The following is a 13,706-nucleotide window of genomic DNA, read 5'->3' on the forward strand; positions in this document are numbered from 1 at the left end:
AACCTGCTTCCCCCTCTTTCTGTCTACCTCTCTGCCTACTTGTGATCTCTGTCAAATAAATAAATAATATCTTCAAAAACAAACAAACAAACAAATAATAAAGGACTCAGACCACAACTTCGCCCCTCTGAAGGTCCTCTCACCGAGTCCATCGGTGTTGTGGGTTTTGGCTTTTATCAAGGCATTTTTCATATGGATGCTTTTGAGTCATATGGCTGGATTTTTTATTGGTTAAAAACATTTTGAAGCTACAGTGAGAAATTTGGCTTAAATTTACTGAACACTCATCTATACCATGGAACATGATTCATCCATAAAAAGGAACAAAGTACTGATACACGCTATGGTGTGGTTGCATCTTGAATGCCTCACACTTAGGGAAAGATGCCAGACACAGAAGGCCAGATATTGTGCGATCTGTTCCTATGCAATACCTAGAATAGGCAAGTCCGTAGAGACGGGAAACAAACTGGTGGTGGCCAGGGGCTGAGGGGAGAGTTGAATGGAAACTGATTGTTACTGGGTTTAGGGTTTTCTTTTTCTTTTTCTTTTTTTAAGTGATTTTAAAAAAAAAGATTTATTTATTTGACAGACATAGATCACAGGCAGGCAGAGAGACAGGCAGAGAGAGAGGAAAGCAGCTCCTTGCTGAGCAGAGAACCCGATGCAGGGCTCGATCCCAGGACCCTGAGACCATGACCTGAGCCGACGGCAGATGCCCCTGATGAGAATATTTTTAACTAGATAGAGGTAGTGATTGTACAACACTATGAATGTACTAAATACCTCTCTGAATCATACACTTAAAATGGTTGCTTTCATGTTATATAAACTTCACCTCAATAATAAAATTTTGGGGCGCCTGGGTGGCTCAGTGGGTTAAAGCCTCAGCCTTCGGCTCGGGTCATGGTCCCAGGGTCCTGGGATCGAACCCCGCATCGGGCTCTCTGCTCAAGCAGGGAGCCTGCTTCCTCCTCTCTCTCTGCCTGCCTCTCTGCCTACTTGTGATCTCTGTCTGTCAAATAAATAAATAAAATCTTTAAAAAATAATAATAATAATAATAAAATTTAAAAAATAGTGCACATTCAGTCTAAAGAGAAGGTATGGGGTAGGCAAGGTCATGGGACGTGTTAGCAGCCACCTGAAGGGTGATCAGGAGAAGAGTGGTTATTTGGCTATTCTGTGGTCCCCAAAGGGCAGAACTAGAATGAGTAGGTGGACATTATAAACCATTGCAAAACCCCAGTGAGATTGAAACTAATGCTGGAGGGCTGTTTGCCCACCATGGGATGGCTGAAGCAAGGGTCAATGAATACCATCAACAGAAGAAGCCTTAGGTCCATAGGAAGGACCACTGTCCTTCCCTTGTGCCCATCCCCATCACACATGACTGCAAAGCTTGCTCACTGCTGCCAACCAAGGTTGTGTTCACTGCAGTTTCCAACACAAATTTATCATGGGTAGAAGGAATGCTCAGTCTCACACAACGACCAGGAACCCCACAGCCAAGGTGCCTGTTCTCCAATAGCATCCTCCTCCTCCCCTCCGCTTGAACTACCTTCTCCCCTGGACACAGCCTCAATCTTGACCTCACCCCAAACTGTATCAACTCTGAAATCGCATACTCCAGCACCCCACCCCCGTAGTTCGCCCCCTCTTGTAGACCTAGTGCTCGACTACCTCATTGCAGCACTAGTCGATTGTACCTCGTTGAACCTCCAGGCCATTAACTAGCTCCTTCATTTCTTCTTCATTTCCTTCTGTTCGGTACTGTTGTCAAACCTATCTTGTCTCCATGACAGGATTTTGAACCTTGCCTTCTGAGACAACTCATTCCTTTTAGAAAAGTGGTTCTGCTCCTTATCGTGAGTGTGTCTGCCTTCGGTTTGTCCACTTATCTATTCGTTCATTCAAAACATATTTGTGGAGTATCTGTGGCATATCAGGTATATGTTAAATCCCAGAAACACAGCAATGAACAAGATAATTTGCTCCTACCCTTAAGGAACTTAGAATCTAGCAGAAAAGACAGATATTAAGCAATTACTCAATAATTAGTTAATTAGAATTAAAGGAAGGAAGAAAAACATGGGCTGTAAGAAAAGAATTTTTTTTAAGATTTTATTTACTTATTTGACAGAGAGAGAGATCACAAGTAGGCAGAGAGAGGAAGGGAAGCAGGCTCCCTGCCTAGCAGAGAGCCCGATGTGGGGCTCGATCCCAGGACCCTGGGATCATGCCCTGAGCTGAAGGCAGAGGCTTTAACCCACTGAGCCACCCAGGTGCCCCTGAGAATAGAATTTTTAAGAAAGGACCTACACACAGAACTAAATATAAACATGTTTATTATCAAACTTTGTACTGCCATGCCAAACACAGAATAGGTATGGCATAAGCTTAAATAAATACATACTTTAAAAACTATAAAATATTTTAAATCATAATTTAAAATACTTTGTTAAACTCAAACACCATATTTACATTTCACACAGCTATTTCCATTGCAGTATATATAAATATTCATATGTACAACATTTGAGCAATTTCAGAGAAAGTAATAAGCTATTCCATAGGTAGCCTGCTTGCAGAGTTGTTTATTTTTCTCTCCCTTACTCCCCAGAGTTCTTTTGCCCTGTCAGAATCTCTGACCTTCTGACCCTTAGCATGCCTCCCTGTTGACTTTCGGCTTTGCGTTGGCCAACATGCAGCCAGCACTTCTCCGAAACTGGTTTTTCAGCACATGCCAGGTGAGTGAATCTAGCTAGATTAGAGAGTTTTGATTTTCACATCATTGGCAAGATGGAGTGAGAAGCTCTGGTGATGGACAGGCCAAGAATTTCTCACGGCCGATGATCAACTGATAACTGAAGATTCCATAGGGATTTTAACTTCCCTCATAAACAAACACAAGTATTCATTCATACAGACTGTCCTTTCTTCATGAACACCCTAACAAACAGAATAACACAGTTAAGGAATTAATATTAAAAATCTTCACTTTAAAAAAAATCCATTGGATAAATCCTTTTCACGGAGAGTTCCCATCATGAATTTAAAATCTTATGTCATATGTAAGAATGATATGTTGATGCATCACATCTGATAAAACATCTTTGTAGGAATGGAAAGCACATCCATTTTCTACCTGGTTTTTTTAGAACAAAGATATTCATGAAAGTGTACTTTTATTTGTTTGCATTTATGCTTTTTTCAAATCAGAACACTTGGCCTAATGGAAAGCCACATCCTTCTGAAAACAAAGCTGACACTGTACAAGTGTATGCCATTGGGATTCTACTTTCCTGATACTACTTGTGTTTTTACTTATTTTTTTTTTAAATAGGCTCCACACCCAGCATGGAGCCCATTGCAGAGCTTAAACTCGTGACTCTGAGACCAAGACCTGAGCTGAGATCAAAGTCAGACACCTAATGGACTGAGCCACCCAGGTGCCCAGCTACTTATGTTTTTAAAAGTAACTATAGTAAGAATCTCAACTTTACACTGGTTAACAATATACATTGCTGGGGGACAGCATTTCCCCTTTTTTGAAATAAATTTACTACAGAACCTGTTAATTAATAAACAAAGATCTAGGCTAAGTAACATTTACCCTAGCCATAGTCTTAACCTGCACATATTTTAAAGTCCCTACAATACTTACACTGAATTAAGAATTAGGGAAGGTTGTTCTTTAGCCAATGCAAATAAAAGAACATAATCTCTAAGAACACTTTATAAAGCACTGAATCCCACAGGGATAAAAGTGATTAAGACTGCTTAGTAATCTTCGCACAGAGTATTAAGTAGGATTTCCCCATGCACTCGCCTGTGGGCTTTAAAAAATGGTCATTTTTTTGCACATTGGTAATAGAGTATCTTTGGCCGAGTTGTTTTCCCTAAACTCCTGTCATTCCGACGACAGGAGCCATGTAATCAATCAGTAGTTGAGACACAGAAAGAAACAATACCACAAAATACCATATTTCTCCACTGAGATCGCACAGTGAGCAGGGAGACAGTTAGAACAGGAATCCTGAGACCCCAGAGCCGAAGTCTCTTCACTTTTGTCAAGAAGAGAATATGCTTTTCCTCCATCAGCACTTTCCAGATGCTGAGAACAAGATAGAGAAAGCCGAGTCCTGCTGGTGACAGGCTGGCCTCGCCCACTAGAGCCTGGGCCATTGAAGTCCTCATGGGGTCCATGCTCTCAGCTGTCAAGGTGGCGGATGTGGGAGCTGAGAAGCACCAGAGACCAGAGGATCCCCTTCTGTCGCTGCCCTCATCAGACTATTGGTCTAGTCCCCTGGAGGTACCGGTGCTCCTGCAAACGAAGAATGCATACTGTCAAGGACCCTTAATATTCTGCATTAATAGCAACAACAAAATTCACCTTCTAGCCCAGACCACTGTGTTCTCTCTCACTAGAGAGTCCAAGCATGAACAACAAAATTATATTTAGTTAGGGCAGCAAAACTATTCTGGATGATACTGGAATGGTGGATACACATCATTATACACATGTCAAAACCCATAGAATATACAAAACCAAGAGGAAACCCTAATGTAAATAATGGACTTTAGTTAATAATAATGTATCTATATTGACCCATCAATTGTAACAAAATGCCCCACTAACACAAGTTGTTACTAAAAGAGGACATAGAAGGGTCAAGGAGTATGTTGGAATTCTAATTTCTGCTCACTTTTTCTGTAAACCTACGACTGATACTACTTGTGTTTTTACTACTTTACACTGGTTAACAATATACATTGCTGGGGGATAGCATTTCCCCTAAAAAAAATAAAGTCTATTAACTTACAAAATATATTCAGGGGAGAGCTGACCCTTCCAAATTCTCAGAAAGCACAGCAGAGTGGCTAAGAACACGGATTCTGCCTCGGTTTGAATTCTGGCTACGCCATTCACTGGATTTAAGATTTTAAACAAGTTTATGTAACTTGTCTGTTCCTCATATTCTTACCCTTACGATAAGAAATTGGCAACAGTCCCTATCTCATACAATTCCTAGTTTATGACAGTTCTAGAAGATAGTAAGTGCCACATAAGGGTTAACGATCATCATCATTATTATTAACGTTCACAAGTGAAATGACTCTATTAGGCCAAGTCTTGTTTATTTTTTCTTTTCCTTCTGCAAAGAAATGAAATAACTTTTCATAAAACACCACAAAGGTGGTGATTCTCCCCCAAAGAACTAGCAGGTTTGGCGGGCTCAAGGAGCAACAGAACATGAAGAAAGGTTATGTTCTTTCAAAATCATATGGGATTTTAAGTCTCACCTGATTCCTTTGGACTAAAAATGACTACAAAGCCATGTGGAAGGATCCGTCGGATTCAAGGCTTTGGCAGCTGCTGTGGAATACACAAGAACACTAAATTAAGCTGTGTTTCCCAACAGGAACAGAGAAAAATGTGTAGAATATTCGGTGGCATGCTTTGGACAAGAATGCAACTTACCTGGCAGGAACAAATTTCTTTGCTGCAAGAAAAAGAAGACCATTAATTTGGACTAAAGGACTTTGAAGGACATATCACATTCAGAAAAAATATGGCTCTATTCACCAGGGACTACAAGCTCCATGCCTTCAGGGCCCCTGTGATAATCAGAGCACAAACACAGCTTGGGGCAAGGCCGGGATGTGCAAAGTACACACTCATCCTAAGGGCCCAGCAGCTTCCTAATGCTAGCGACAGCCACAGGCTCAGCTTGCCGAGTTCATCTGCCAGTTTTTCAAGAGAAGTCCCATACCTAAATTTTATGAGAGAGTTCTCATTTTATAAATGTCAGAACTTGATTTTAAAAAGTGTTAAATATTTCATAAGCCAAACAAGCTGTGAGTGTGGCTATACGTGTTTGTAGGGGACAGTCCCCAGGAGATACTCCATATTTAAGCCTATATTCCAAGTGAATGTTTTGGAAATGTTTTAACCATTTCCTGGGAGCACAAACCCAAAGCCTCACTGCACAACAACCATGGGAGATGCAGAATTGCCCGTGAATGGTATCTCTCGGAGCTGTCTGCCGTTCGATAACGTGTATTTCCTAAAACTCTTCTTCTAAGACCACAGCTCAATTATACTGTTTATTACTGTTTATCTGGTAACTCGAGTCTAATTACTGTTTAAATGTGCAAGAGAGAACATGACTCATCAAGGAGAAAAAAAATACATTTTTCAAAACCATTTTTTGGAGTATGCTCCCAAACTCCCTTACCCTTCTTCCTCAGGCGTTTCAGGAGCCAGAGGAGAAACGAGGCTAACGTCAAGACGGAGGTCCCAGCAGCAGCAAGGCCGACTGCCAGGGGAGCGTGGGACTCAGCGGGAGCTAGGGAAACCGAGAGGGAGGAACGGTCACGAGAACGAACTGAATTTCAAGTCTTTCTGTTCTGTCCATTTGCCCTTTCCTTTGCACACTGATGAGCCCTACTTCAGTACACACAGAGGCACTGAAGTCCTCTGAGACGGACCCAAACCACCTGCGGCAGCTTGTCTCCCACCGCTGCCGGGAGCTCTCTAACCCTCCAAGCCCTTCCCAGAACCCACCGCACCTTGCTCAAGACTGGCTGCTTGCTCTTTCCCTCGCCTGTCTTCTGCTTCCCGACTTTGACCTCGAGCTCCCCTTTTTCCACTTGTCACAATTCTACCCATTCCATCCACATCCACGCTCTTCTGTTTTCTGTCACCATAAAACTAAGTATTCACCAGCTTCTCAACCTTAGGAACCTTTCTTGTTTGAATGTAATGAATGGTTCGTTACTTTCCCCCTCTTCTGTCTAGCCTCCCAGACAGCCAGCACCAGTCAGGGCTTCACCTTCACAGGTCGGCGGCATCCCAGACCAGTGTCCTGTGGCATCACAGGTCAGAGCTGCAGACCCATTGAGTGTCCATCCTTCGGGACATGCAAACGCACACACAGCTCCAAACACGGGCTCCCCGCTGCAGCTCATGTTCGTCTTTCCGGAAACTGCCAGGCTTGAACATTGTACCACTGCAAATGGTGGACACATGGGGAGAGGTTAACAAAGGTCTCCTGGAAAAGGTCTAAAACGGACTGAAAACTCTTCAACAGATGTAACGTATAAGCATTACCTAGTTTTCAGCGTGTAGGAAATTAGGGTCAAGCCCCATGTGGCAATCTAGCTTCAGACACACATGAAGTATTTGACCTAACTCCTTAAAGTCTAAATTCAGCCCTACCTTGGCAGGAGGGGACCTTCTGCGTCCACTGTCCCTGAGAGGTGCACTCGAGCTGAGCTGACCCATGTAACTCAAAGCCATCCTCACAGCTGAAGGCACAGGAGGACTTGTAGGTGAACTCTCCAGCAGAGGAGTGGGCACACCTCACTGAGCCACGCTGGAGATGCCGGACAGCATCGCATTTCACAGCTGGAAGACACAAGTGAGCACATTAGAAGTCTGTATCAGGAAGTAACAGTTTTCTCAAGTAATCAAGTCCCTAGGTCTTCAATAGTTTTTATCTTGAAGTAAAAACAAAAACTGTACCTTCACATGTGGGCTCCTCACTGTCCCATTTGCCTGTGGGGCCACACTGGAGTTTTTTGGATCCCTTCAACACAAATCCCTTTTCACAAAAGAACTCACAGTTGGACCCACTTTGGAAACTTCCAGAAGCACTTGGAAGACAATTCATGTAGCCTTTCTCTGGGATGGTCAAGGCTTTGCACTGAAAAGCTGAAACACCAAAATGATGGTCAGAAAATACTGCAGTGGAATTGGAGAGTTCATTCATTTGATGAATGAACCCCTTTGTTTTGGGCAAAACAATGTTTACAGATCTAAAGGCTCTTCATTCCTCCCTGGACAGTTGGGAAGATGACTGTCTTTGAATGCCAGTCCCTTCGTTGATAATGGCCCTCAGTAAAGGACAGCCTGTAATAGAACCAGTGTTTCCTGAGCACTGTCCTCACATTTGAAAGAAGTTACAGTCAGGAGAAAGATTTTATGTAGTCAGAGAGCAAATTTTGTGTCCCGGATGCTAACAGATGAGGCCAAAATACAGAAGGAAGGTAAGAAGGCAGCCCGTGAAATGTGTCTGCTTTGCAGTTTGGTTTTGGTCTTGTGGCTTCTTAACACTGGAAATCATTCTGTGCTATATTTGGTGACAAAAGTACCAGTATGTGATAATGAAAACTGCTTGTTTTCGACATCATTACTCTTGCTTTAAAGTGGATTAAATTTTAGTGTGTTTATATATGATACCACACTTCGTACATTCTCTTCACTGCTAGTTATGAGCAGTTTCAGAAGAAAAGTGATTATAAGAGTTTTAAAATCAGGTCATGTTCTCATAATGCTACTTTTAAGTGTTCTCATGTGATTTCCTCTTAGATTAGGGTTTCTGCCTACTCCATGCCAATGCCAAAGAAGCCATATTAGCCCAGCACAGTGAAGAAACCAGCAAAACATCCCCTCTTAGTACATATAATCCTTTCCCTGGATAAGCATTGGTTCTTTTATATGAAACTCAAAAACATAAGAAGAATGCTGCCCATCAAATCTGATTACTCTAGTTAAAGTAGGCATCTAGTTTCATTTTAACTGCCCTAGTTTGAAGACTGCTGCCCTTTAAGGAAGAGGTGTAGAAAGGAGATGCTCTTGAGCTTACCTTCACAAACTGGGACCTGCTGACTCCATTTCCCTTGCGCGGTGCATTGAAGTTGGGCTGCTCCCTGCACCTGGAAGCCTTCCTCGCAGGTGAAACTGCAGAAGGACCCAAAGGTGAACTCGCCCTCAGGGGTGTGGCTACAGCTCACAGACCCGTTCTGAGGATGGCTGATGGCCTCACATGTCACAGCTGTAACATAGACACCCATGAACATTAGCAGGTCTGGCCTGACCACCTCAGGTACAGATTGAGAAGAAGAATGTTTACAGTGAATCTTGACATGGAGCAACTGTACCTTTACATGTTGGCTTCTTGTTGTCCCAATTCCCAGATGAGGTACAGTGGAGGCGCTTGGAGCCTATTAGTTCAAATCCTTCTTCACAAGCAAAGGCACAAGTTGTGTTCCATGGGAAGTTTCCAGAGCTTTCGAGACAGTCCACAGTGCCATTGGCGGGCTTTGTCAGCGCACTGCACTCAACCACTGGGGATTTGAATGAGTACCGTGAATATGTTTACTTTCTACTGAGCTGGAACTTATAACAGGCAAAGGAAGCAGCTTTCAAACCATAGATCCCAAAGTCCTAAATTAATTATTGGGGATATGCATGCACATGATAAAGCTTTTATGCCTTTTTAATACTTCCATCCTCTCTGACTGATTTATACTTTGACTATGCTAAGTGGTCTCTGATCTATGTTCTCACATCTCTCATCCTGTCTCTGATCTATTTTATGGAAGGCAAAAACAGAAAAAAAACCAGATTCTCGATCAGGATTTATGATCATTGTAATAACAGAAATACTGACATACACGGGACATTCATTGATGTCCACCCAGCAGGACCCGGAGGCACAAAGTTTTCACCTCCAGCCTAGAAAGATAAGCCTGAGAGAGAAAAAGAGCTGTCGGGACTGCTTGACTACCATGGTCTTATTCTTCTGCTGCATGGAGAGAGGCCAAGTGGGAGAAGTCATGAAGGTTTCTCGAGTGTGGTCCCAGAGCCACGGGCACTCTCTTACAAATCACCAGAGTCTCAGAAGAGCCCATCTCAAACCCAGTGGTTTTTCCAAAAACCTCTTTGAAACTGAGCAGGCACCCTACTGATCATACCTGTTGGCGAGGAGAATCTTACTAAAAACAACAACAAAAAGAACTTTCCCTGGAGTTTTGAAAGTGCTGTTAGTTGCATTAAAAAAAAAAAAAAAAAAAAAAACGAGGCCGTGAGGGACAAGTCAGAGGGTGGTGTGCGTTCAGAGGCATTTACCGTTGCAGGCTGGAAGAGGGGCGCTCCAGTCCCCCGCAGAAGTGCACCGCGCGGCCTCCGTGCTGCTTGGGATGAAACCCTTTTCACAGCGGACGGAGCACGAGGAATTGTAGCTGAAGAGTCCCAGAGGGTGGGCACAGACCAGGCTTCCGTGCTCAGGGTCTTCCTGCGCTCGACAGGTCACAGCTGAAAGGAGAGACCACATCAGATCTGCTCTCTGTGGCCCAGCATGAAGGGAGGAAGCCCAGGAAACTGTCACTATTGTTTACCAAATGCCTCCTCTCTCCGGGCGCTATGCTGTCACTCACATAGACCTAACCATTGGTGTTGACACCATTATCACCCTCATTTTGTGGCGAGAAAACTGGTACTCGAGAGTTTAACCACCTGATCCGGGTGTCTGAAGTCACAGTGGTCAATCTGGGATTTGAAACCAGGGCCCTTAACCACCACGTGAGACTACACGCCCCAGGGAAGGGAGGACGGGCAGAGTCGACACCCAAGCCAGCTGGGACAGCGACCGCGCTACCAACAGGAGTGCAGGAACGGGTGAGGCGGGGACTCACCTTGCTCACACCTGAGTCCACTGAAGCCGGGGTGGCACTCGCAGGTGTAGTTGTTGACAGTCTCCACACACTCACCGTGGCCACTGCAGGATGTAGGGGTGCAGGCAGCTGCAGAAAACAATGAGGAAGAGGATCGTCATTGGGCTTACAATGCCGTCCTTGGGGTTCAGGAGCAACAGTGTATGACAGAGAAGTCACCAGTTACAGGGACTGCCAAAGATTTTAACTAAAGAAAGGGCTTCACCCAAAGACAAAGCTGGGTTTGAAGCTCAGCTATTTTAAACCTTGATGTTCATGTGAAAGTGTCAGGGGGTAGAGCTATTATTGGCATCGAGAACAGAAAATGCCCTTTCTCACAGACGTTCAAGACAGCTCTTCTACAAATAAATGAGTAACTCAATTATGCGTTGTATGAGCACACACTACATACGTGTCGACCTACCTCGGTACATACATTCTTGCCTACACTCACACAAAGAAGCAAAAAGATATAATTTACCAAGCAGAAGGTTTTAAAATGGTATTTTTTTTAGAGCATAACGTTGCCATGGTAGAGACCAGGTTTTGCAGACTGTCAATAATTTGGCAAGAGGCCCACAGCTCGACACGCCCTCGCACCTGTGTAACACAAGGCGAGCTTCTTTTTGTCACATCTCTCGTCATTCCACATGCCCGTGTCCTTGTCTCTCTTGATGTAGATCTCCACACAGTCTTCATTGTTTTGCTTGTTGTTTGGTTCGCCGGGAGCCCAGTTCTTGGCTTCTTCGGTCAGAAGCTTCTGGGTCCCTATCCAGGTCCACTGCTGATGGACCTTTCTGATTCCGATCCAGTAGTAAGTAGGTGAATGGCTGAACACAGAGTTCAGGTATTTAATCTCTTCTTGGTTTTGAATCGCGACCAGATGCGTGTACCTTTGCTGACAGTAAGCGCTGGCTTCGTCGAAAGTCATGGTTTCTGTGGATGCGTTGTACGACCAGGCTCTGCTCTCTTCAAACAGGACAAGTGCTAAAGGGGAACACGGGGAAGGCATGGAGAGGTTAGTCCTGCTGTAGTTCGACTTTATCCACTGGGCTTTTTATAGTCTTATTTTCATCTACCAGGGGCCTTTGGAATGATTTGAAATTTTTTTACCTTTTCCAAAGTAAGAAGGGTTCTGGAGGGAGAAACTGCTGCTGTTGTGCATACCTTTGGGGGTTGGGCCTCCCTGCACTCACCCACCCACAATCTGCCAGGATATCCCTACAGTAGTGTAATCATCAGAATAAGTAAGGTTACCGAGCACTTGATATGCACTTCCAAGCCCTGTGCGAGGCCCTTTCCATGACACTGGACCCTCGCGACCTCTGGGAATAGGCCACTTAACCATCAACACTTAACACATCAGGAAGCAGAGGCACACGGAGGTAAACTGCCCCTAACCCACAGTGGATTGCACTGCGCAGAGAGGTCAGAGATGCTGCTAAACACCCTAAAACACATGCCCCTCCCCACCCCACCCACGAGGAGGAATTATCCTGCCTGAAATGCCAGTGGTCTAATGAATGACATTGACTTACCAAGAGTGAGAGCAGAGAGAAGCTGTGAGGCGATCATGACTTCTAGGGCTCTTTTTATCAGAAGTTCAGTCTTGAAATGCCTTTCTGGGGGGGGAAAAGCACAAAATTAATTACAGAAAGAAATCTTAGGCAGCCAGTTACTGAGATCATTCTACATGATGTTTTCGGCAGCATCCTAAGATTTTAGGTAAAGAGTAACAGTGCCACCGTCTTTGCTTGTTTCAAGGAAGTTGGCTGGAATGAATACATATAAAATTAAAGATTTTCGTAATGGAGGTGAAAGAGAAAAACCAGAGTTTAGCTTGTTCGGATACAACAAGGAGCTGCACAGGTGTTTTATCAAAGGTTTTCTGCATCTCTATTCGTACTGACAGCCCTGGTTCAAGGTCAGCCTTGCAAAGGCTCTTTGCACTTACTGTTCTGTGATGTCGTGGCTTCGGTGCCCGTGTTCGAAATCCTGCTTTTGTTCCTGCTACTTCTGTCTCCTGTGGCCAGCGGTTCTGGTGTGAAGTCAGCCGAGAGCCGCAGAGCACCGCTCCTACCGGAGCGCCTTTATAGAGAGGCTGGTTTCCTGTGAGTAATAATACAAGGATGTGTCCAAACCCAGTAAAGAGGAATTCCCCGGCAGCATCCAAAAAGTTTCCCGGGAATATCCACGACTCCAAAAAATTACAGTGATGTCAGACTCTAGTCCTCCAAGCTAATTCTCCTTTGTTCGTGTCTTTTAATTTTACCTCAGTGCTACTAATAAGGCACAAATGTGGGGTTTTAAATTCTAATAACACCAAATCGATGTCTTGAAAAAGTCTGAAAACTTTGCTTATTAGTAGCATCTCTCTTGTAATTGCAATAACCAGAATTTCATGAACATAAGCAAACTCTGCGCTGGTGTTAGTAACTGTGGACTGTCATTCTTCATTTCTCATCTGCGCTGTCAGCAGTGCGCTGCCGACAGTCTTCTGGTTTTTTCTCTCTCTCTTACCAGTGCAACCCATTTTAAGGTACGCTGTCTCACAGGAACGGGTCAGGAGGTGTAAGCTAATCTTCAGATTCTGTGCATGGCTATAGCTAAATTACTAGAAATAACATCTCCCAGATAAATGTTTGAAATAATGCCTCCTTTCTTTAAAATAACAAAAATGGGAAACAGACTTAGTTGTCCACGTCTGGATAATGTTTATTCATGATTTGTTCAGTGAAAAAAAAAAGGATGAAAACTCTATGTACTAATATTTACTTGACTCCAATTTTACTTAACAGTTGTAAAATATGAATGCGCGAAGAATAACCACACTGAACCAGGATGTGAACCGTGGCTGTCTCTGGACGGCAAGACTTGAGGCAAGTTTTCTATTTTTCCTGGTTATTTTCAGCATTTTCCAACTTTGACAATGGCCCTCTATTACTTTTAAGAGTAAAAATTACACAGTTTGAAGAATCCTGAGTCGAAATGCAAGCGAAGGAGATATATATAATGTCACTTCTTCTGTTCTTCATAGTGACATTTCCTTGGGGTGATAGCCCCAGCCGTGCCTCTTGTCATTCTCTCTGTGGCTACATTTACACGGAGAGAACCGTGGGGAGAGAACCCAACACCGGAAGGAGGGTAAGAGAAATAAGACGTGGGAGGAATTTTAGGCGTGACGCTCCACACCCCCTTGCATTCT

General features: G+C 43.8%; 1 protein-coding gene across 1 annotated transcript; it reads right to left on the reverse strand.

Annotated features, from left to right (window-relative positions):
• Positions 1 to 2,295: 2,295 nt before the first annotated feature.
• Positions 2,296 to 12,569, reverse strand: SELE (selectin E). Its single transcript, XM_032317818.1, has 14 exons — positions 12,456 to 12,569; positions 12,040 to 12,123; positions 11,102 to 11,488; positions 10,484 to 10,591; positions 9,918 to 10,103; positions 8,948 to 9,133; positions 8,653 to 8,841; positions 7,530 to 7,718; positions 7,224 to 7,412; positions 6,838 to 7,014; positions 6,241 to 6,351; positions 5,484 to 5,505; positions 5,306 to 5,378; positions 2,296 to 4,325 (listed from the first exon to the last, which is right to left on the reverse strand). Exons 2-13 carry the CDS (start codon positions 12,074 to 12,076, stop codon positions 5,330 to 5,332), a joined length of 1,830 nt encoding a protein of 609 aa, XP_032173709.1. The 5' UTR covers positions 12,077 to 12,123; positions 12,456 to 12,569; the 3' UTR covers positions 2,296 to 4,325; positions 5,306 to 5,329.
• Between the last annotated feature and the right edge of the window lie 1,137 nt (positions 12,570 to 13,706).

This window comes from Mustela erminea, chromosome 17 (genome assembly GCF_009829155.1).
Source record: "Mustela erminea isolate mMusErm1 chromosome 17, mMusErm1.Pri, whole genome shotgun sequence".
Classification (NCBI taxonomy): Eukaryota; Metazoa; Chordata; class Mammalia; order Carnivora; family Mustelidae; genus Mustela; species Mustela erminea.

What these genes read in the sequence shown, in the direction of transcription:
- SELE (XM_032317818.1), bottom strand. Translation starts at nt 12,076, where the DNA reads ATGATCGCCTCACAGCTTCTCTCTGCTCTCACTCTTG. An exon ending in GCTCGCCTTGTGTTACACAG is followed by an intron (nt 10,592 to 11,101) that starts GTGCGAGGGCGT and finishes TGTTTTCTGCAG; the next exon opens with CTGCCTGCACCCCTACATCC. An exon ending in GCAGGTCCCAGTTTGTGAAG is followed by an intron (nt 7,719 to 8,652) that starts GTAAGCTCAAGA and finishes TTGGTGTTTCAG; the next exon opens with CTTTTCAGTGCAAAGCCTTG.